The following is a 22,911-nucleotide window of genomic DNA, read 5'->3' as shown; positions in this document are numbered from 1 at the left end:
GGGCACTGTCCCTCACCATCCACAGGAGCAGCTACCTCAGCACATTAGAGACCTCAAACCAGACTGAGCTCCTCAGGGGGGATGTAATTCTGCAGGCCTGGGGCTGCAGAGATGTCTGGAGCCTCTGACTAAGGCTGGGACCAGAGGATACAGTGTCCTTGCCTGCAGGAGGTACTTGTGCACTGGAGGAGGAGCTGTGCTGCCAAGTAAATGAGCTGCAGGAGGCAGTCAGCAGACTGCACAGCTTCAGAGGTGATGATAACAACAACATCATATTCTCAAGACCCTACAGATACAGGAACCTGAACTCCTAACCATAGTGAAGGAGGACCAGGCAGAGACTGTGCTTAGGAGGTTTGGAAATGGAGACTCCAGTGATAATGAGGGTTGGAACTTGTGACATCAACAACAGGATGACGGCTCCTGTTCTATCTGCAGCTCTGCTCTACAGAGTAGGTTCAGTGACCTGGTAGCAGAGACGGGACTGGAAGCTCTGTCCAGCGAAGCACCTGAATCAGCTGAAACTGAGCCATGAGGCAGCACCAGGAAAGGGTGAGTGATCATACTGGGAGACTCCCTGCTGCAGGATCCTGATAGGATGTATAATGAGTCCTGAGGGAGCTGGCTGATGTCATTGCAACGCCACTCTTGATTATCTTTAAAAGGTCTTGGTGACTGGGAGAGGTTCCTGAGGATTGGAAGAAAGACAGAAAATGGAAATATGCCAGAGAATGGAATGGAAAAAGGCAGAAAAAGCAAGGCTGGAAATGGAAAATGTCACTGATATCTTCAGGAAAGGCAAGAAGGACGATCTGGGAAACTGTGGACCAGTCAGCCTCACCCCTATCCCTGGGATCGGGGGTGATGGAGGAAAATATCCTTGAAAGCATTTCCACGCATGTGGTGGAAAAGAAGGTGATTGGGAGCATGGATTCACAGAGGGGAAAGCATGCCTGACGATAGCATTCAATGAGATGACTGGCTTGACAGATAATGGGAGAGCTGTAGATGTTGTTTATCTTGACTTTAGCAAGACTTTAGACACTATCTACCCTAACATCTTCATAGACAAAACTGGCTGAACTGCCAGGCACAAAGACCAGCTGGGTAGTCAGTCAGTGGTGGTGCACCCACGAGGTCAACAAGGAAGGCCAACAGCATTCTGGGCTGCGTTAGGAAGAACATCAACAGCAGGCTGAGGGAGGTGATCCTTCCCCTCTACTCAATACTTGTAAGATACATCTGGAGTGCTGTGTCCTCTTCTGGGCTCCCCAGTATGAGGGAGACATGGATAAACTAGTGAGAGTCCAGCAAAAGGCCACAAAGGTGATCCAGTGACTGGAACACCTCCATATGAGGAAACACAGAAAGAGCTGGGAGTGTTCAGCCTGGAGAAGAGAAGGTTTAGCAGGATCAATGTGTGTAATACTGGGGGACGAGGGGGACAGGGAGAGGGCACAGGTAAAGAAGACAGAGCCAGACTCTTCTCAGTGGTGCCCAGTCAAAGGAAAAGAGGCAACTGGCACAAACTGAAATACAGGAAAGTCCATTTAAATGTAAGAAAAATCTTTTTACTGTTAGGGTGATTGAACACTGGAACAGGTTGCCTAGAAGGGTTGTGAAGTGTCCATCCTTGGAGATAGCCAAAAAGCAACTGGACTAGGTCCTGAGCAGCCTGCTGTAGTTGACTCTGCTGTGAGCAGGGGGGTGGAACTAGACGGTCTCCAGATGTCCCTTCCAACCTCAAAGATTTTGTGCATTTCTATTTCTTTCTGTAATCATCCAGATTTTTTGTCTGCTTATATGCATATATCCCTCAAAGTTTGGGCATAAGTAGGTGATTTTGATAGTAAAATTGGGCAAAAGTATACATAAACATAAACACCAGTTACTCTGCACTTCAAATCTCTTAAATTTGGTCTGCTCCTATGCTTAATGTGTGTGAAATACATGCAATTTTATATTTCCAGTTTTTCAGTTCTGGTATGTGTTTTGGGATTCTGACATTTTTAAATAGCAAGTTTCATATATGCCCATAAACTAAGGTGTTTATCATACTTGTAATATTATAGTTAGGAATAATTAAAAAAAAAGTGGACTACATACATAAAAGTGGTATCAATTCAACAATTTCTGGTCATAAGATTTGTATGGGAACATCTAAAAGTCGAACATGAAGGAAAGGGCTAAAAAAGAAAGATTGAACTGTGCTTCTGTTGAGTTTCATTTCTCTGGTGGCTGAATTGAGAACGTAGGAAAAAAAACCACGGACGTAAATTTCCCTTTCATTTTTTTTCCCGTAGATGATGAGATGGAGTGGGATGGAGGTGCCAGTTTCTGTAAGCATAGGTTGGCATAATTTGTATCAGATTTGGAGAAGAAATACTGAGTTGTACTGATTCTCATCCCTGCACTGACAGGGTGTGGAGAGCTGGCAGACTGAGTGCTCTTTCCCTTTTGAGGAACAGCCTTAGGGTAAATTCTTAGAGCACACTGAGGTACCTCTTGTCTATCCTGAAACCAAAGCTCCTTGACTTCAAGGTCACTGCTGAAGAGAAAATGCACAGAAAAGTGGACACATGCAATTGAAGGACACTAGGAGGGAGGGCCAAAGGAGAAATCTGTCAGTCATCTGCAAGGACCAATTTTAAAACTGTACAAAAACACACCGAGCAGCCAGAAGTGTGTATGAACAGCTGAATTCAGTACTCTGGTGCATGTAAAAGACAGAAATTATTTGCGTAAAAGGTTAAAAATAGTAGTAGTCAAATAGGTTTGCAGAGGTGGAGGAATTGATTTTGCAGGAGTTTGCCAAAACTGGGTTAGAAAACCCCATGGAGTTCCTTTTTAAAAAAGGAACTGTTCAATAAATTAATTCAGAATTTGCTCACAGGCATTGAGGTGAAGGAAGAAGAGGTTTGGAGAAACAGTTTGGACCATTTCAGAATATTCCTGTTCAGGTTAAAAGATACAGTGGTGGTACGTTAGAAGGCAGGTATATGAGCTAAAATGCTGTATGAAAGAGTGAATAAAGCTTAAGGAGAAGTGCAGGAGAGAGAGAAAGCTGGGTGCTCATAATGAGATTTGGGCTAATAAATAAAAATGATGGAACAAAAAAAAATGCCCTATTGCCTTCAATGCAAATGACAACAGGTAGCATTACTACTTTGATTATTTTTTTTTTTTAATTTTTTATTTTGCCATAACCTATTTGTAGTTACCTTAAAGTGAGTACGTAACTTTTAATACTTAGCATTTTTCTGCCTGACAGATCTTTGATGGAAGTCATCCCCCTATCATGTTATATAGCAATGATAGTAAAATTGAAATTCAGTGGCTTGTCTTCTGTAGCTACACTTCCGGGCAATAACAAAAATGCTGCCACCACTAAGTATTATTTGGGGGGGAAGAGTGAGAGTTAAAACTGGAATGGATAGAAATAAGATAGGCAATGAACAGAAGAATGGCTGAAAAGGTTTTCAAGGCAGACTTCACTAACTCGTTATTTCTAATCCAAATCTGTTATAATGCTTCTGTTGCAGATGATTCATAATAGACTCAATTTTGCTTGTTCTTTTGCCCTTCATTTAACAGTTCCCTAAAAGGACATTCACTTCATTCAGGAAACCTTAGTAAAATAGGAAGTTTAAACAAACAAACAAACAAACAATAGTGCTGACACTTTAAAAATGGCTCATTAGAAATGAATGGGAAAACCATCTGTCATTGTTAGCTACAGATTAGATGTTTCATGCATTGGCAGTGTCTAATACACGCACAAAGGAACAAAATTTAGAAAGGATTATGGGCATTGCTGCTGATGTTATATCCTGTTGAACCGTGGAGAATGGGTAATAAACAGTTCCACATAAAGGACAGGATGTAGATCCCCATTCTCTTTACTATAAAACCTGTATTTTTTTCCTTTGATTTGAAAGGTCATTAGTAAAACCTACATGTTGCACTTGTTAGAACATATTTCATCAGTTTCATAGGTATTATTCCTTTTACCTACCTTCTTATAGCAATTCTAAAGTGGTTAAGAGTCAAATTTTTTGTAAATGAATTGTCAGTTTTAATGGCAAGGTGTTACCTGTGTTTATTTTGTACTGAAATAACTTCCCAGCCAAAACAAAAGCAATGTTTCATCTGCAATTATGAGGCATTTTCCTTTGAAGTAGAGAAAGATTTTTAGAGAATAGCAGTCATAATTTCCTTATTACTAACAATGTACAAGACTATTTTGCAGACATCAGTTTCTCTGTTTTGGGAGATAAGAGGGAGAAAATGAAGCCTGACTATATATTTAGTTGTAGTGTAGGAAAATATGTTTTAGTTATGTCAAGCAGTTCAGTAGTGAAATACTATGTAACCCAGACAGCATTGATTTTCATCAGTGATACTCAGATACCTTAGATGAGTAGATTATATTACTGTCGTTAGGTCACTGGGGTGACGAAGATAACGTGAAAAAGAATTCTGCAAGACTATTAACAGAATGGAGTAAAATCTAGCATATGTGAAACTGGCAGTGTATGGCCTATAGCTAATGAAAGTAAAACGGAGGAGTTTTGTTTTGTTTTTCCATTTAAGATGTGATAAAAGAAATTAATGTAAGACTTTTCTTTTAAAAAATCTTCTTTTTTTTTTTTTAGAAAAAAGATTGTGCTAGCAACTACAAAATTGGTTTTGGAGAAGAGCATAATTGTATGTTTAGAAAATACATGTTTGAAAAAGTATGAATTATTCAGCTAAAGCAGTTGCATCTTTGAACTGATTGCTTATATATGATAGTACAATACGAAATATATGTACACATTTACAAATTATGTGAAATGGTTCTAGTATAAGTGAACTGTACACAATACATAATTAGAAAATCAACATCGTCTTCCCCACCACTAGTTTCTACGTGTAATTGAATTTTAGTTAATAGTCTTTTTGGGTTTGTCTGAGACTTAAACTGTTATGTTCTGTTAGATCAATAGAAGTATTATAGGAAAGTTTATTTAGACTGCAATTACAGATAGTACACTATTAGAGGTCCTCTATAAAGCAGTGCTTGCTCTTGAGCAATAGCAAGCAGACTAATGCAGGATCTGTAATTATCATATTTGCTTCCACCAAATGTCAGTTTGGATGTGTGAAAAAAATCTATCACAGTTATAATAAGAAGCCTTTATCTTTGAAGGTCACAAGTAGAGAAAAGGGAGCACAAATATAAAAGTCATACCTCTCTATGAGCATCCATATCTATTGTTATGTATATCTCTTAGGCTTGTTCATTCCTTATCTGGAAGGGGCAGTCATAAAATTTTCATAGGTTTGCTCTATAGAACTAACTTGGTGAGACAGCCATAGCAGAAAGTTGGATTGTATATATTATAGTAGATATCAAAGGTAGATAAAGACATAACTGACTCTTGGAGACTAATTGAAAAGAATTTTTGTTGTTTGCTTTTATAGCTTTATATCAGAACAATAATCTTTTTAAGGACAAAGCTATTTTTGAAATGCTGGTTGCCAGGACATGACAAGTCGAATTTTGTTTTGTAACAGAATCTGTAGTAGGGAAATACCCACCTCATCTTGTGACTGCAGTATTTGAGCAGCATGTGTGGTTGTGTATATAAACATTGAGAAATACTGTCTGAGTTAAACTTAAAAATGCTTACTTTTGCTCTTTTCCTATTGTTTATATGCTTGGAAGTTGTGGCACTCCTTTATAAAACATTTAATGGGTTCACTTAAATAATTCTTAGGCAAACTTAAGCAAGGCCCGTGTAGGTGATCTTTGGTAAATTTAGTTGTGGCAAAATGAAATGTTGCTGCCTCAGTTATTTGTTGGAAGTTAACAATCCTCATACATGATTAGATGAATGGTAGGAGATTATAATTTGGAGAATGGAGGCATCCTTGCTTCTTAATCTTTTTCTGAAATATTTTCTAGACTGCCAGTATTGATGATGACAAACTCTGTGGCCTTTCCAGATGTTTTATTTCATATAGGCTCCTTTGAAAATCTGAGTTTATAATGTTGAAATTAGCATTGTGAGAGTTGTTCACATGCTAAATGATTCACCAGATAAACTTTGATGTATAATTGACTATTGCTGAGTGTTGAATATGCTTGAATAGTGCTCTTAAAATGTATAAATGTTGGTACTATATGGTTAAGTGATGTCCGATGGCCTGATGTGTTCTGCTATACTGAATACCGCAGCTATTCTTGATTATCAGTTGTTTACAGGCAGCTAATTGGTTCTAGGCATAAAGTTTTCAATGTGTTCTATATTTGGAATGCAAAAAAAGAAAAGAAGATTATTTAACATGGAACATTAATCCATTTGTTCAAAGACATGGTTTTTTATGTCATCGCTTCCATTCCTGGATTTGATAGTGCTTTGATGTCAGACTGAACCAAAGACATCCAGTTTCTTCTGTGATATACCTCCTTGGAGCTTGAGTAGGCCCAAGGTAAAGATCCAGTGACAATCCTGAAAGTAGCTTAAAAAATCAGCATAGAACATCGGAAAAAAAAGCTGATAAAGACATCTTGCTTAAATGACAAAAGTCTATGCAGAGTTCAGAAACAGTCAGAAACACGAGGGAGAGATGTTTCTTTGTCTCATCCGTTCAAATCATTATGCAGAGGTCATTTGCACAGACTACTGGATTGGTGTGTATTAACGTTCAATTATTTTTCATGTCAGATTTTCTAAATGTCTCAGTAATCTGTCTTCAGGGTTAGATTCGTATTGCTTGCGCTTCATAAAATTTCAGAGTTGCAGCATGCCATCTACCATTTCATGTTGCTGTGCTAATTATTGCTAATAAAGATTAGCAATTGTAATTACCTTTACTTGGTCTTCTTTTGTTGCCTGTGGTGGAAGGAAAAGACCAGGAAAGATCTCCTTTACTCCCCTACAGCAAAAGTACCTTCTGTTGTTAGTACTCTACCTGAAGAGTTCATTTTTCTTTTCTGTAATCAGTGACGTCTCTGTATGCTAGGTGGAGGGCTTTGAGGTCAATTGACAGAACTACTGTTGCATTGCTAAACTTTCCAAATTTAACAAATGTCTCTCCTGTAGGGGCTGTTACCTGCTTGCAGGTGATAGCTTTTATTTTTTCAGTGCAGCATTCTTCTTCCTTTCAGATTTCTCAGGTCAAAGAGGTCTTGTCTCAAAATCAATGTACTGTTACACAGTAAGAGTTAACTGTAGCTCTCAGGAAATATCAGATCAGAAACTGAAAAAAGGCAGTGAGCTAATTTCGATATCAACTAGGACCTTTACACTGAAATCTAGTAGAGAAGAAAAGATTTCCAAGGGGAATAGTGCTGAAGGTACCAGTTTCCATAGGTGCAGCAATAAACCCAGTACTGCCAGGTTTGTCATCAAAGACTGGCATTAAATTAAGATGGAGGAGCACAAGCAAACAGGTGACTAGGGAGATGGAAGCCTTTTGTTCAGGAATCCTCCAAAGATGGAGACGCTTCCAGATAGCTGATTTATTCGCTATCTGAGCTCTAACAGATTAACTTTATGTAACGTCAGCTTCTTGGACACAGCATGACAACTGATTCCCTCTGATTCTTGAAAGAATACTTTTTTTTTCCTCTACCCAAGTGAATCAGTACCATCCAAGATACTGGAGGTAGACTCCTTACTTACTGTTCACCATAGCATTTATTTACTGATGCTGTGTTTTCACAAATGAAGGTTTTTCTCTCTGGCAGACTCGATCTTTGGAGAGATGTTGCCTGTTAAAAAGGATGCAAATTATGTATTTTCCCCCAGATTTCTGGATGAAGTCTTGAGTTACCCTGTTGCTGTTGTACTGATTGTTGTTGTTCCAGTGTGGGATGAAGGATGCATAGGCAAAGAATGCAGATCTTGATGTTAGTGACAACAGATGGTAAGATAAAAAGGAATGTATGTCCTTTTCCCTTTGCATTTTGTCAGGAACAGAAGGAAGTCTAAAGCAGGTTTACTTAATACATGATGTTACTCAAAAGAGCAGCTTCACATGCCAGAATGCATAGACAGCCTGTATAGGGGTCTGCAGTAATTCAAGAAATTAATGCTGCTACTCAGAAAATCATTTTACACACTGAACACAAATTTAGACATATCTTTCTTTCTCTTTACCCTGCGTTGTGTGCTAACTTGCTAAGCTGTATTCCAAAATTTTCACATGACTGTGACACTCTTCTGATACAACTTGGGGAATTTAAGAGAAGGAAGTTCCTATTTTTTTAAGGGATGATTCGGTATTTTTTAATCTTTTTATAATTTCTTTTACAAATCTTGAACATGGTAAGTAGTTTTTCCTAGCACCCTAGATAATAACCAAAACTGTAAAGCAAAAAAAAAAAAACCCTCCCAAAACATGAAAAACTTTGTTTTGCAATTTTTAATGATTTCCTGCTGCATCTAAAGTAGGAGGTAAGACTGATGGGAAGGCACTTTACCAACTGTTTTCTACGTGGTCATGGTCTATGAACAAGATTGTTGATACCAAACCGTATTGTATTTTCTGGTTCCAAGCCATATGACCTGAGTGACAGTAATAATGCTCAGTTTTACTTGTTTTGTTGTCTTCCTTAATTAAAAGTATTCAAAGTATTCAGTGTTTGTGCTTCAAAAAGCACAAACATTCCTTCTAATGAGACTGCCCTCTAGTGACAGTTTTACTGGTGATTTTTAATTATTTTAATGTTTCCCAGCCAAAACAGAAAACAATTTAATTTCATCTGGCTTTGTCAATATGAGGATTTGCTACACAATCTGTCTTGAGATAAATATGCAAATTGTTTGATTGATCTGAAAAGGAACTCGGTGTACCTCATCTCTGTGGTCCAGTAGTCTGAAAGTTGCATCCAGTCTGACGTAAGATGTATCTTGTATTTTGATTTAGGAAAATGGAAAAAGAAAAAAAAGCTGCATTAAAAAATTGGGAGCTGAAAGTTGAAATATCCTTTGTAGGATATAAAATTCTGTTTCCTAAAACAGAAATGTGTGCATTGCAGCTGAACTAGAGCTTAAAGCTGAAATATAGCTTGCTGCTTTCTTGAGCTGAATGTTACCTTGTAATTGTGGGAACTCGTTGCTTCAAATAGAGGATTAAGGAAGAAATATCTGGAAAACAAGGAAATACAACTTTGTCTGTTTGTTCCTCTAAAACATTTTTTTAGTTGTGTCATGTCCCTGAAATCACAGAGTATAAGGAATAAATTTTAGTTATTGCTACCAAAAGGACGAATGTGAGCAGAGGATTATGGGAGCAAAAGTATACAGAATAGAGAAAATATATCCTAAAAAATGAGGAAAAAGGACAAGGATAAAAAGGATGAAGCAATTAGACTGGAAGGGAATGAAAACTACCTAAGCCCTCTGAAGTTTTTCTGTATGCATCAAACATGCAAAAGGCACATTTACACACTATTACAGTAGCAGAAATGTAATCTTTTTCTCTCTCTTTCCAGCAGTGTACCTCCCAAATCCTTTTTCTCTAGTTTGGGGTCAATATCCACTTCTATTTCCAGCTTTAAGAACAAGCCGAAAGGGTTCATCATACTTGTATTTGCAGATTTTATTAATTTATTTGTATTGTACTTCATGTTTTCTGTGTAAAAGGTTTAATCCTTCTGATTCTAATTCAGAAATCTAAAAGCAGAAAAAGACGTATCAGTCTGTCTTCAGAATGAGAAAATACAAATAGCTTTTTTAATATGTGCATCAGGAATATATTCTAAAAGTACAGGTCTAGCTTTTGAAAATGGTAAAAACTAAGGAGAAATCAACCAGTTGCTGTGGAGCCTTCTCTTCATGGTACTTTGAGTAGGACATGATGAAAATTAACAGTTACATATCTGATACACTCCAGTTTTATGCCTGCTTTTTTAAAGACAATTACAATTTTAATTGTTTCAGTGCTCAGGAATACATAAAGCTAGAGGGAGTAAGTATTTATTATTATGGTTGTAATTATTAAAATTGCATAAGCTCTACCAGCTCCACATACCAAAAAACTCTTAAAACCATTTCTTCTTCAGTTCCACGAGAAATTTATGTGAAACTGTTCGCTGTTGGACTACCTTTTTAGTAAAGGAATACAGCTCCCTCTGAAATATCAGGGATTCATAGCATACCAGATTGAAGAAAATAGCATAGTTTAGAAAAAAACAAACCACCCACGGAACTGAATTTTCAAAAGTACCTGAATTATTTAGACTGTTAGATAGTATTTTCAAATTTGAGGAAAGCGGTTTGGTCCAGATAGTTCTTTGTGTATCTGACAGAGAACCCTAAGTTCATAAGCCTACTTGCACTGTTTCCTTTATAGCCAATGAAGATAAGTAAGATGGAGAGATTGCTTCCGAAAGCCATTCAGCTCATCTGAGATCTAAACTTCTAAGTAACTTATTTCTCTCCACTGACAAAACAGCATCTTCAAAGTGGCTTAACTCATAATGTACAAACTTTTAGTGGTTAGAACTGCATGGGTGAAAGACAAGTCTGTTCCTAGCTGGTGTGCTCTGCAGTCTTTCTGAAGGCCAGATCCCTCAGCTGTCTAGGTGAAATGGAGCTTACTCCAGGGTGAGTTTTAGTTCAGATTGTAAGTAGATTTTTGAAGTAAATCTCCTAGACATACCCAGTTACCATGCTTTGGTTGGCTTGCAATGTCGAATGATCCTGTACATGCAAACTGGAATCTTTCTGGATGAAGCTAAATTAGACTGATATGCTCAGAGTGTATCCCATGTGATACAAATACTACTGGATATTCAGCCCATGACACAAAACTAGAACTACTCTGAAGTAAACCAGGCAAAACATATATAGTGTTTATGTTGGGTCCGCACCAACTCTTTTGCTTCACACATCATCTCTATTTGTGCTATACTATGGGGGCGTAGCCTTTGGCTCCTTTCTTTCCTCTATGTCACCCCAGCATGGAATGACATGTCCAGGATGGGCAGTGCAAAGACAGCTTCAGCTGCATAGGCGCAACCAGTGAGACTCGGGCACCCATCTTGTTTTATTACTTTTTTAGATGGGTCTAAGATGATGTTTTGCAACTGCAGGTGCTGTTTCATTATGATCCCACTAAGAAGGGCGCTCAGACTGTATATACAGTATCACTAGAATGCCATATATTGGGAGCTAACGCTACAAAGAAGATGGTATATATTCTTATATCCCTTCAGGGAACCCCCATTTGTGCAGCATCAAATGGGCTTCCCGTCAGGGCCAGCATCCCAGGCAGAGCCTGTCCATGGAAGGTTTACCCCATTCTGGTTATTTAAGGTCTTACAGAATTTTCTTACAAGAAAACAACTCAATTCATCGTTTCTACTGTTAAACAGAAAGGATGTTCACATGAGAACTTGTTGCTGCAGTCTTAGATAAAGGCAGGGACACACAGCTGGTGCAGTCACATGTACTGAGACTCCTCTGTTAAAATTAGCCAGCAAAGTTTCTCCAGTGGTCAAGGGATGCATGCAACACAACACAGACCACAAAGCCAAGCTCTACATGCTACCTGGCACAGCACAGTACATGCCTACTCAGGTTAACTGTTACATGGATCATTAATACCTTGATGCGCGATGGTGTAACGGTCTGGATCACTACAGATGCCTTTGCAATGGTATGCTACATGTCTTTTGCAGAAGTTCTTGATACTTTCCTTCATTAGTAGAACATAAATTGCTGAAATGTGAGACTTGGATTAGTATTCCACTGCTTAAACAACTTCTAGTGCTCAACAATATTCACATTCCTACTGAACCATGGACAAACACTAGCAATATGTGGTTCATTTTAGATATTAGCAGTGACTATCGGGGTGAAACTCTAGCTTATATTCCTTTAGTGCTTTCACTTTGCTATTATTGAATAGATAATACACAAAGCATCAGTTGGTCAACTTGTGTAAATAGTTTGAAAAGTAATATATTCAAAATAAAAGATTGTTTTACAGATAGTAGTGTTAACTTAGGAAATGTTTTGACTTGCATAGTATTCAACAACCTTCCTACAGCATATGGACAGAGGAGAAGAGTGAAAATTGTTTCAGCCAGTTTAACCAAGTATCTTAGGACATACTCAGTGTAGATTTTACTGTAGCATTCTTTTACAGATTAATTTGATTTCTGAGGTGTAATGGCAGCAAGGTCCATTGCATTTGCAGTTCATGCGCTATATTATTAGACATTGTACTACTACATGTATTTTGCATTACATGATGCAGACTTCTCAGACACTTAGAATGATTAGGCATGCACTAAAGAGTTCATCTGTGCACATCTGTTATTACCTGGTACCATTCTCCAAGTATTATCTATGCTTTCTTAGCCCCTCTTCAGATTCAACTTGAAGACTGCAGGTGGGGCATATACTTCCCATAAGCCAGCGTCTACATCTCTGTTAAATTAAGAAATTGTAGGTGTGTGTAACACCTACATACATACCTAAGGTAACAATTTTGTTTCCCTTAATTTCAGCTTCCCATCATTATTCTAACAGCTAATAAAGGCAGATGGAATGTCTTCTATAATTTAATTGTGAAATTGATATTCACCTATCAGTTTACTTTGTGAAAGAGAAATTGCTCTTTACTCACTTACTGAGTCATCCTTTGGAGAGAGGTGAGAGGGGAAGAGGTGATATTTCTTCCTGTGTGGCCACTTTCTTGCTGTACGCATTTACACAGTTTGGAAAGATATTTATCGTTTGGTCATGGCAGACATGAGTGTATTGAGGAATCAAAACCACTGGATAATGGATGAGCTTCTTGACTATTTCTTCCTTTGTTTAATGTTTTTATGCCCTGAACTACTTCATTGAAATCAAACCAAGCTATTACTTATTTCACTGCTAATGAAACTTCCCATTGTCAGATTGACAGCCCAAGGAGCTGAACTTCCTTACTGACTAACCACAGCAGTGGTAGTTTAGTACCACTTCCTTGCACTGAATTGGAAAGATGAGAGGATAGTTCAGTCTCTGTGCTCAATAACTCAGTTTATAAAAAGTGGTGATGACTATTGTAGTAATTGTGATAAAGAAGGATGATATTGTAATAATGAAGGATGTCCTAATATTTCTCAAAGGCAAAGCTGAAAGGCTTATATCTGACCTACTGCCATGCCATTGTTGACTGGGACAGCACTTAAACACATCTGGAATTTATCTAAACCACAATTAAATATATGTATTTTTACTTTATTTTTAACTTAAGAGTTATAACAACTTAAGAGTTGCTCAGGACAAATGCAAGCAACAAGACATGCCGCTTCTAAAAAAAATGATGGTCCCCTAAGCTGAGATACTGCAGTACTTTCACAGTGCCCAGCACTCCTTACAAGAGTCAGGTAGACCTTGGGCATTGGTTCTACACCTGCACTGAACTGTGTAATTCAGTTGAGAAGCTTGCAGTAGAAAGCACTGGTGTGGAAAAGATCCTCCTGTTATTCACATTAACCAAAAGTTTTCTGGCACACCTTAGAAAAGGGCAACGAGTGAGCAAGTTTATAACACAGCATTTTTATTTCAGGAGTTAATTGGTCCTGCCTTCTTAACCACTGCATTAAAAGAAATAGGACTTTTAGTCTTTGCCATTATTATCCTTTATGACTTGGCCTCAGTCATTTAAAAATTCTACTCCATTGCTACTATTCATAAAGATTACTACATATGTCCCATGTTAAGAGTATGTAAAAAAAGAGCAGAATAAAAACTAAGAGTACTTTTGCAATGCAGAACAGATTAAGCAACTAGTTTCATCCTCAGTCTTGGGCGTTTCCCTGTCACAGCCCACTTCCTTCTCTTCTCCTGGGCTGCCAGCTGCAGCCTGGCAGTGGCCCCCAGCCCCCCCAACACAAAGGGCTGTGGTTTGTCAGGCAGTTGACTGTAGGTGGGGGGGGGTGTCACCCCCTCCCCAGAGGGGCCGTTCCCAGTGCTGAAGCAGGGGACAGCAGTCACTGGCACCAGTGCAGGGGTTAAACCAGCGACACCCAGCTCAGGCCATTGCGAGGCTGAGCCCTTGCACTGCTGGGTCAGCACACAGCTGGGGGCCTTATACAAGCAGTGGCAAAAGTCATAGAATCATAGAATGGTTTGGCTTGGAAGGGACCTTTAAAGATCATCTAGTCCAACCTGCCTGCCATCTTTCACTAGATCAAGTTGCTCAAGCCCCCATCCAACCTGGCCTTGAGCACTTTCAGGGGTGGGGCATCCACAACTTCTCTGGGCAACCTGTTCCAGTGTCTCACCACCCTTACTGTAAAAGAATTCTTTATGTCCAACCTGAATCTACCCTCTTTCAGTTTAAAACCATTGTCTCTTGTCCTGTCACTACAGGCCTTGGTAAAAAAGTCTCTCTCCATCTTTCTTATAAGCTCCCTTCAATTATTGAAAGGCACAATTAAGTCTCCCCAGAGCCTTCTCTTCTCCAGGCTGAGCAGCCCCAACTCTCTCAGCCTTTCTCCATAGGCATTTTCATGACCATCCTTTGGACCCGCTCTAACAGGTCCACGTCCTTCTTGTACTGGGGACCCCAGAACTGAACGCAGTACTCCAGGTGGGGTCTCACCAGAGCAGAGTAGAGGGGGAGAATCACTTCCCTTGCCCTTGCTTCTTCTTATGCAGTCCAGGATACAGTTGGCTTTCTGGGCTGTGAGCGCACGTTGCTGGCTTATGTCCAGTTTTTCACCCACCAGTATCCCCAAGTCCTTCTCCTCAGGGCTGTTCTCAATCCATTCGTCCCCCAGCTTATATTGATACTGGTGATTGTGCCGACCCAGGAGTAAGACCTTGTATTTGGCCTTGTTGAACTTCACGGGGTTCACATGGGCCCACTTCTCAAGCCTATCAAGGTCACTCTGGATGGCATCCCTTCCTTAAAGTGTATCAACTGCACCACTCAGCTTGGTGTCATCTGCAGACTTGCTGAGGGTGCACTCAATCTCGCTGTCTATGTCATTGATGAAGATACTAAACAGTATTGGTCCCAGTACAGACCCGTGAAGGACACCACTTGTTACTGATCTCCATTTGGACATTGAGCCATTGACTATAACTCTTTGGACACAGCCATCCAGCCAGTTCTTTATCCATCTAACAGTCCATCCATCAAACCCGTATCTCTCCAGTTTAGCAGCAAGAATGTTGTGTGGGACTGTATCAAAGGCCTTACAGAAGTCAAGGTAGATGACATCTGTAGCTCTTCCTTTGTCCACTGATGCCATCACTCCATCGTAGAGGGCCACCGGATTAGTCAGGCATGATTTGCCCTTGGTGAAGCCATGTTGGCTGTCTCTAATCACCTCCCTGTCTTCCATATGTTTCAACATAGCTTCTAGGAGGATCTGTTCCATGATCTTCCTAGGCACAGAGATGAGGCTGACAGGTCGGTAGTTCCCAGGGTCCTCCTTTTTATCCTTTTTAAAAATGAGCATGACGTTTCCCTTTTTCCAGTTACTGGGGACTTAGCCTGACTGCCATGACTTTTCAGCTGTGATGGAGAGTGGCTTGGGAACTATATCAGGACCCTGGGGTGCATCTCATCGAGTCCCATGGACTTAGGTATGTTTAGGTTGCTCAGGTGGTCTCAAACCTGACCTTCTCCTAGGATTGGAAGGACTTCATTCCCCCAGTCCCTGCCATGAAGTTCAGAGGCTTGAGAGATGTGGGAAGAGGGATTAGCATTGAAAACTGAGGCAAAAAAATTGTTGAGTACCTCAGCCTTCTCTGTGTCTGTTGTCACCAGTTCCCCTGTCTTATTTATCGCAGAGGTGTATTTTCTTTAATTGTCCTTTTCTAGCCAACATACCTGTAGAAGCCCTTCTTATTATTCTTTGCATCCCTTGCCAAACTCAGCTCCAAATGTGCCTTAGCTTTCATAATCCCACCCCTACACATTGGGGCAGCATCCTATATTCTTCCCAGGATACACGTCCCTTGTTCCATTGCCTGTGTGTTTCCTTCTTACATGTCAGTTTGTCCAGGAGGTCCTTACTAAACCATGCTGGTCTGCTGCCTTCCTTGTCTGATTTCTTACATGTGGAAATGGAGAGCTGTTGTGCTCTAAGAAAAACGTCCTTAAAGAGCTGCCAGCTCTGTTCAGCTCCTTTGTCCCTGAAGGCAGTTTCCTAGGGGGTCCCATCTACTAATTCCTTAAACAACTGAAAGTTTGCTCTCCTAAAATTCAGGGTCCTGACTCTACTCATCAGCTGGCCCATATCCCTCAAGATTGTGAATTCCATCAGCACATGAGCACTGTAGCCCAGGCTGCCCCAAATCTTTACCTCTCTAGTTCATCTGTGTCACATTTGATTGGTTACAAATGGAGAGCTCTAGGAAGAAGGTAGAGAAGGAATAATGGAAGTGATGTGAAGAGAGGCTTAGATTAATTCAGGGGAGAGGAGGAGAGATATGGGTGGAAATCTGAGGAGAACATGTAGAAGTGATGTATGAGAGTGGAGAACTAGTAGCACCAGAAGAACACCAGAGATAAACTCATAACAGGGCTTTTGCAGGTGAAAGCTGGTGGAGTGGGTCAGATAATGTGGGTCAGATAGCTGTCTGAGGAACAAAGAGCACATTAAGCTTTCAGAGAATACAATAAGAAAGATGTTTGTGGGAAGAAAGAGGGGAGAGAAAAATGAATATTTCAAGCCTCTGTGGTGACTGGAGGTGTATGTCTTTGGTGCTTTGTGGTGTGTGTTGGTGCTCTAAATTCAAAGCTCTGTGTGTATTGAAAGTGAGCTCTCATTTTACTACTTCAGATGGTCCAATAGCCTCTAGCTTACAAGGAATAAACTTGTCACTGAGCACTGCAGCTTTTCAGGCTGTTAGTTGATTTGATTGAATGCACTAGACAACATAAACTTTTACTGCAGAATGGACCATTGTTGCATGTACTGTATAGCTAACAGGCTGACCTAAACTTCACTGAACATCTTGCCATTTCTCATCAAGATCCTGTCAAACAAAGAGGCAGGTGAATGATGGGCACAGCGTATCTGAGGGTTCAGTTTAGGATTCCTGTTGCTTTGATTGGACCACTAAGGAAAAAGCAGTTCTGCTGCATCTTGAATATTGCATTTTTTTCTGTAGAAACACCTGTATCTGTGGCAAAGACGAGTGATTTGACTGATATTTTCTGAAAATTTGGTACAAAATACAGAGGACTAAAAAGACCAGTTTCTTCTATTTTTCTGCTGTAAGACATCTGAAAGCAAAAAATGTCTCTTTCTGAAATTTGTTCTGCTCTGGTATAATCACTTGCATTACTGCTTTTGTCAAGCTTTGGCATTTTTTCCAGAGCTTCTAGCTGAGCTAGGTTGGAATGAGCCCATCAGCAGGCTTTTCTAATTGATAGAAAGTCACTTTAGAACTCTTAAGATTCAGAGTAGATTGCAGTTCTGGTTGGCATGCTGAAAAAATGGCTTTGGCTCAGGGCAGCTCTTGCCAATATGTGTAAATAACTGGTGGAAGGGAGTGAAAAAGATGGAGGCAGACTCTTCTCAGTGGTATCCAGTGACAGGACAAGAGGTAGTGGGCAAAAGCTGAAATACATGAAATTCCACTTTAAGAAAATGCTTTTTTCAGTGTGAGGGTGATCAGGTGCTGGAACAGCTTGCCCAGAGAGGTTGTCTCCATCTTTGGAGATACTCAAAACCAGACTGGACACGGACCTGAGAAACCTCTAGTTGACCCTGTTTAGAGCAGGGGGAAACTAGATGAGCCTCAGAGACTTTTTCCAGCATCAACCATTCAGGGATTCTTAAGACTTTTCCCTGTTATTTGATTCCTTAAAACCTATAAGGTTAGAACATACGGCAGGTGATACCAATATATTTCACTGCAATGTGAGAAATAAAAAGGGAGTTTTCAAGCAGGTGAGAACCAGATAATTTAATACTTAACTCATCATATAGAGATAGAGGAACTTGTTAATATTAGTTTTTCTGGGTACCATTCATGACTATAGCTTGCAGTTTCTAACTTTGACTTTAATGTTTAAGCAGGTAGTAAAATACAAAACCATGGATATAACTTACATTGTGTATTTTCATAACCCTCTCCTTTTATTTGTGTCTGTATGGAAAGCTCTTAAATCTATGGAGAGATGTATGGAAAGTCAACAGATAATACTTACGAAAGCTGATCTGTATGTGTTGGAGGAGTTCTATACGTGTCACAATCAAAGCACTGTGTGGAGTTTATATTATTAAAATGAATAATTTGAAGGAAAAAATTATGCATGATTTGATTTTGTAATATCATTGGAAATATTTGGATTTGGTTATTTAAAAGAAAATATTTATATGGATTCTGGAGGAAGGGAAATTAGTTAAAATTAAGAATTTTTACATTGACCTAAATCTTCTGTTTTTCTCATTACATGTGCTAGTGCGTGCTTCCTTGCTAGTTTATTCTTCTTCTTTTTGAAGATGTTATAAATTATTCTACTGTTTAATAGAAGCTTTTATTATTTAAAATGAAAATATCATTTCAATGACCTGTCAGATTATTTTCAGCAAAATGATTTTCAACAAAAAATAACATTTTTGGCTTCCCCCCAAAAAAGTTTTTCTCGCAGCTGATTGTAAAGTATAGAACAGAAAGAGTGGGATAAGACTATTCTTGATGTTTCTGATGGGTTATCTTCTCATTGCTGTTCATAAAAGTTACAAAAACAAGTATGCAATTAGGGTATGAAAGGATAAGATGCCATTTGCTTAATTATGTAATATAGGTCAAATGTTTTCATAGTTAATCTGGAAATATATGATATGCCTTATTTAGGGATTTAATTTTTGTAATTTTGTTATTTTTTCATAAATGCCAAAATTCTTATAAGAAAGGCCTTGTAAAAATTTCAGCTTCAGAATTTACAACTATGTGTGAATAAAGAAGGTGATTTTGTTTGTTCTTAAGAGAAAATGTAAAAGATGTTTTCCAGTTTATTTTCTTTCTGGAGCTTAACGTGTTTCCTGCATTGTTTCCTTAATTTTACGAGTTTAGCGATGATAAAATTGTTCCAGATAACCAAAATAACTTACATGTTTAAATATAAGTCTTCTAGATTTATATTTAGTTTTATGTAAGTTTTAGACTAAATCTATGCCTTTTGGACTTACACAGTAGAAAAATTTACAGGCAAGAGCAAACTTTAATGCTTTAAGAGATTTTGATTTTTGATTAATATGATAGTTTTTATATATATAACTTGTATTTTTAGATTGCTTTTATAAAACTTGGCATTATTTAAACACCAAATATTGGCAAATAAGTTCAAAAAAGTTTATATCATTTCTAAACAATTTAGGAATAAACACTAAGTTGCATACAGAACATCTGCCATATTTACATTTTTCTCTTTAGAAGGTATATGAAAACTTTAATTGTATTTTGCTAGCACTATTAGAATTTTTATCTGAGTTTACAAGGTCATAAAAGAACAGAAGTTGAGTAATGACTATCTTATCTTGATGTTGTCTCATAAAAGCACCTCTTTTTTTTTTTTTTCTTTCCCCCTTGAGGATCCTAGAAATCATCTTGATTTTTCTAATGTAGTCAATGAAATGGTCATTTTGAAAAAAGTTTGTTTGGGGTTTTGCCTTTTGATGAGATAATTTACAAGAGTATCAGCTATAGTAGCTTAATTGATAATACACAGTTAAAAAACTCTGCTCTATATTCTGTGCTTTTAATATTCCTAACACCTCCTTACCTTGTTTAAATAACAGGTCTTATTAAGACAAAATGTTGTCTTGACTCTTAAAACGGCCTTGAGATAGACACTTTAATGTATTTTTTCACATTTAATGAGGGCACCAGCTACTTCTTAATAATACCGATAACAGTACAATAAAACTATGTTATTAATAGTCTCTCTTGCATTAATATTGATCTTTGCATCTCTGTTGGTAGCTGGCATGAAGCCAGGGTAGGACTGACTAGTTGTGTAGTGTAGATAATTGCTGTTTTAGTGATCTCCATCTGACATAAAGTTCCCTGTGGCCATACGGAATAGTTTTGATAACTCAAAGTTGGTTATGAAACTCATTAGGGAGAAGAAGGGAATGGAACATGTTTTATGTTTGCTTCTCTGCACCTCAGTTACACCCATAGCAGTTGGATCAGTTAATAATTGAATCCCATTCTCCTAACATGCAGTGAAAGGCTCTCCATTTAATGAGCTTTCCAAGCTACAAATGGAGCATAGACAAGGTACTACATACCACTTTGTAGTAGTTCATTGGTTGTAATTTATTCAGAACTTGATAAATGAAGTCAAGAAAAAAATGAGCAGCTGTAAAACAATTAACGTCTGAAATACTTGTTCTGGTGTATTGGGACAGTGTTCTACTATGTCCAGTGTCAGTGATTTGGAGACACTTAATTTGTAATAGAGGCTTGTACTTTTACAGATTGACTACTTAGGAGAAAAGTAAACAAAGCGCTGAGTAGTGGGTGCACTGTTACTCAGTGTTACTCAGTGGGTATTGCCTCCAGATACCAAATTGATGCTACCATGTATAGCAAAAGCAGATACGTTTGTTGTGCTTAAACACAGATTAACAAAACATATTTATTTGTAACCATATTTCAAAAAATGTGTTTCGGGTGCTGTAACTGATAAATGAGTCCTGAAATGTGATTTTTGTCATAGTTACTTTAAGAATACCTGAATACCTTTTGATAGTTAACAACTATTTTTCTTCCCATGAAAAACATAGAGTAACCTGATTTTTGAATCCTTATTGCTGAAATGCTCAAGACTTTCAGATAGTAAAGTTCCTTAGTAATACTCATTTCATTTCATGTGACGTGGAAATTATACCCCATGAACATATAATATATGTTATATATATATATATATGGGGTATAATTTTCACACAGAACATCAAAAATTTCAAAGAAAACACTGTGTTTGTTTTAAAGGGGCCAAGTTTGCCTTCTGCGTGGCAAGCAATACCTGTGCCTTATAGAACAGAACTACTTAATTGATTCTCCATTGAATGACCTATTTATTATTTAAGAACAATTCCTTTTATCAAATTAGAACTATCAAGCTATATTTGAATGGTTTAATGCCCAAAATCGATATCAACAAACAAAAAAACAGGTAAGAGCTGGAATAGTTAATCTTTTGTATTGTCTGTTGTCCTGCAGAATAGTTGCAAATATATGTTGAATTTAATTCTATCTTCAGTGAAAGTAACAAAAATGTGTACCTTTTAAAGCACATAGAGCCTTCTTTTATTGCAACTAATGAGGAAATTCTCTCTGCAAATTTTGAAATCATTAGCAAATTGTTATATTTGAATTTTTAGAACCTTATCATCATATTCATGTTGTAAATAAAAACAGATACTTACCTAATTCATGAAGATAGATTCTTTACAATCAGATGTAATGTAGATTTTGGTCCAGGTTTTCTCTTCTGTGTTGTCAATAACAGGTCTTCTCAGGAGCATCGAAGAAAGAGAACGTCATGAAAAGAGGATTCTTCTATCATTTATTGTGCCTTTGACCTCCTACCTTCTTTCTTAAAAGTGTACTGAATGCTACCTGGTGCATTTCATCCCAAACACTAAAGTACCTACTTAGTAGTTTCATACATATGCAAAGATGTCTTTCCAATCCTAAAGCTTAAAGAAACTTACATTCCCCATTTGATTATTTGTGGTGGTGTTTCAGCTTAAAGAAGATCCGCAGATGATTCTGTTAACTTTAACTCAACCAGATGGTTCTCCAAGTTGATAAATCCTGTGACTTGGAATAAGTCATTTTGCTTTTGCTCAAATAAATTGTGGGAAAAGAACCTGAATATAAGTTTTATTCATAGTGCAGTCTGATAAAATTGGCAGAAAAAAACTATGCGCAGAAAAAAACTATGCACATAAAAAGTCTTTATTTTTTTTAAATAGTTGGAACTGATTGGGCTAAGTTGTTGATCTTCATTCTTCCACCATGTTGACTCTTCCCCCCCCCACCCCAGATGCACGTGTGCAGCAGGATGGACAGGGGCAGACTGCAGTGAAGATATAAATGAATGTGATTCTGAACCATGCTTGAATGGAGCCACCTGTTACGAATCTGTTAAGCAGGGACAGTTTGTATGCATTTGTCCTCCATTTTATACTGGTGACTTCTGCCATCAGCGCTTCAGTCCCTGTGAGTTGCCTTACAATCCATGCATAAACAATTCGACCTGCTTGGCACAAGTCGATGGAAATCCAATGTGTGTTTGCAAAACAGGTAAGAACTGGTATAGTTAATCTTTTCTGTTGTCTGTTGTGCTGCAGAAGAGTTGCAAATACGTGTTGAATTTAATGCTATCTTCAGTGAAAGTAACAATGAATACCTTTCAAAGCACATAAAACATTCATGAATTACAGCAAGTCTATCAGTTATATTAAAAGACTGCTAAAATAGCTGTCAGTTTGCCTACTATTAATTTCTTATATTATAGTACTTATTAAATCTATAGCTGTTTAGATTCCAGCACCCAGAATTACTATTTCTGAGTCAATTGGTACAACAACGTAGAGATAGACATGCACCTGGCCAGCAGAGCTGACAGACTAAATTGACAAAACAGACAGGCAGGAATAGACAAAATATATGCAAATTGTTAAAAGTACAAAAATTGGAGCAAGTTAGAAATGGTTCCTCTTCCCGCTGAGCTGTCAGAAAGGCCTGGCCCATCAGGGGAGTAATCTTCCCCTGCCTAACGGACAGAGCGGATTGCTCTCCATATGCACAACAAGCAAAATCACAACAGGTGCTGACAGCTTTCCTGGGCCATGGCTTAAAAGACACAATCTCTCCCTCGATGTACAAGAACTGCTAAGATGGAACGGAGCAACATTTTAACTGTGCAGAA

At 38.3% G+C, this 22,911-nt stretch overlaps 1 protein-coding gene across 1 annotated transcript in view; it reads left to right on the top strand.

The window, feature by feature from the left end:
• The window catches only part of EYS (eyes shut homolog), a 1,011,092-nt gene that overhangs the window by 401,698 nt on the left and 586,483 nt on the right, over nucleotides 1-22,911 (top strand). Inside the window, exon 22 of the mRNA XM_076332996.1 lies at nucleotides 22,024-22,283. Coding sequence (XP_076189111.1) covers nucleotides 22,024-22,283 — 260 coding nt within the window. The remainder of the gene's footprint in view (nucleotides 1-22,023; nucleotides 22,284-22,911) is intronic.

This window comes from Aptenodytes patagonicus, chromosome 3, assembly GCF_965638725.1.
Source record: "Aptenodytes patagonicus chromosome 3, bAptPat1.pri.cur, whole genome shotgun sequence".
NCBI lineage: Eukaryota > Metazoa > Chordata > Aves > Sphenisciformes > Spheniscidae > Aptenodytes > Aptenodytes patagonicus.
The sequence above is the reverse complement of the archived record's forward strand: the minus strand, read 5'-3'. Positions and strand labels throughout refer to the sequence as shown.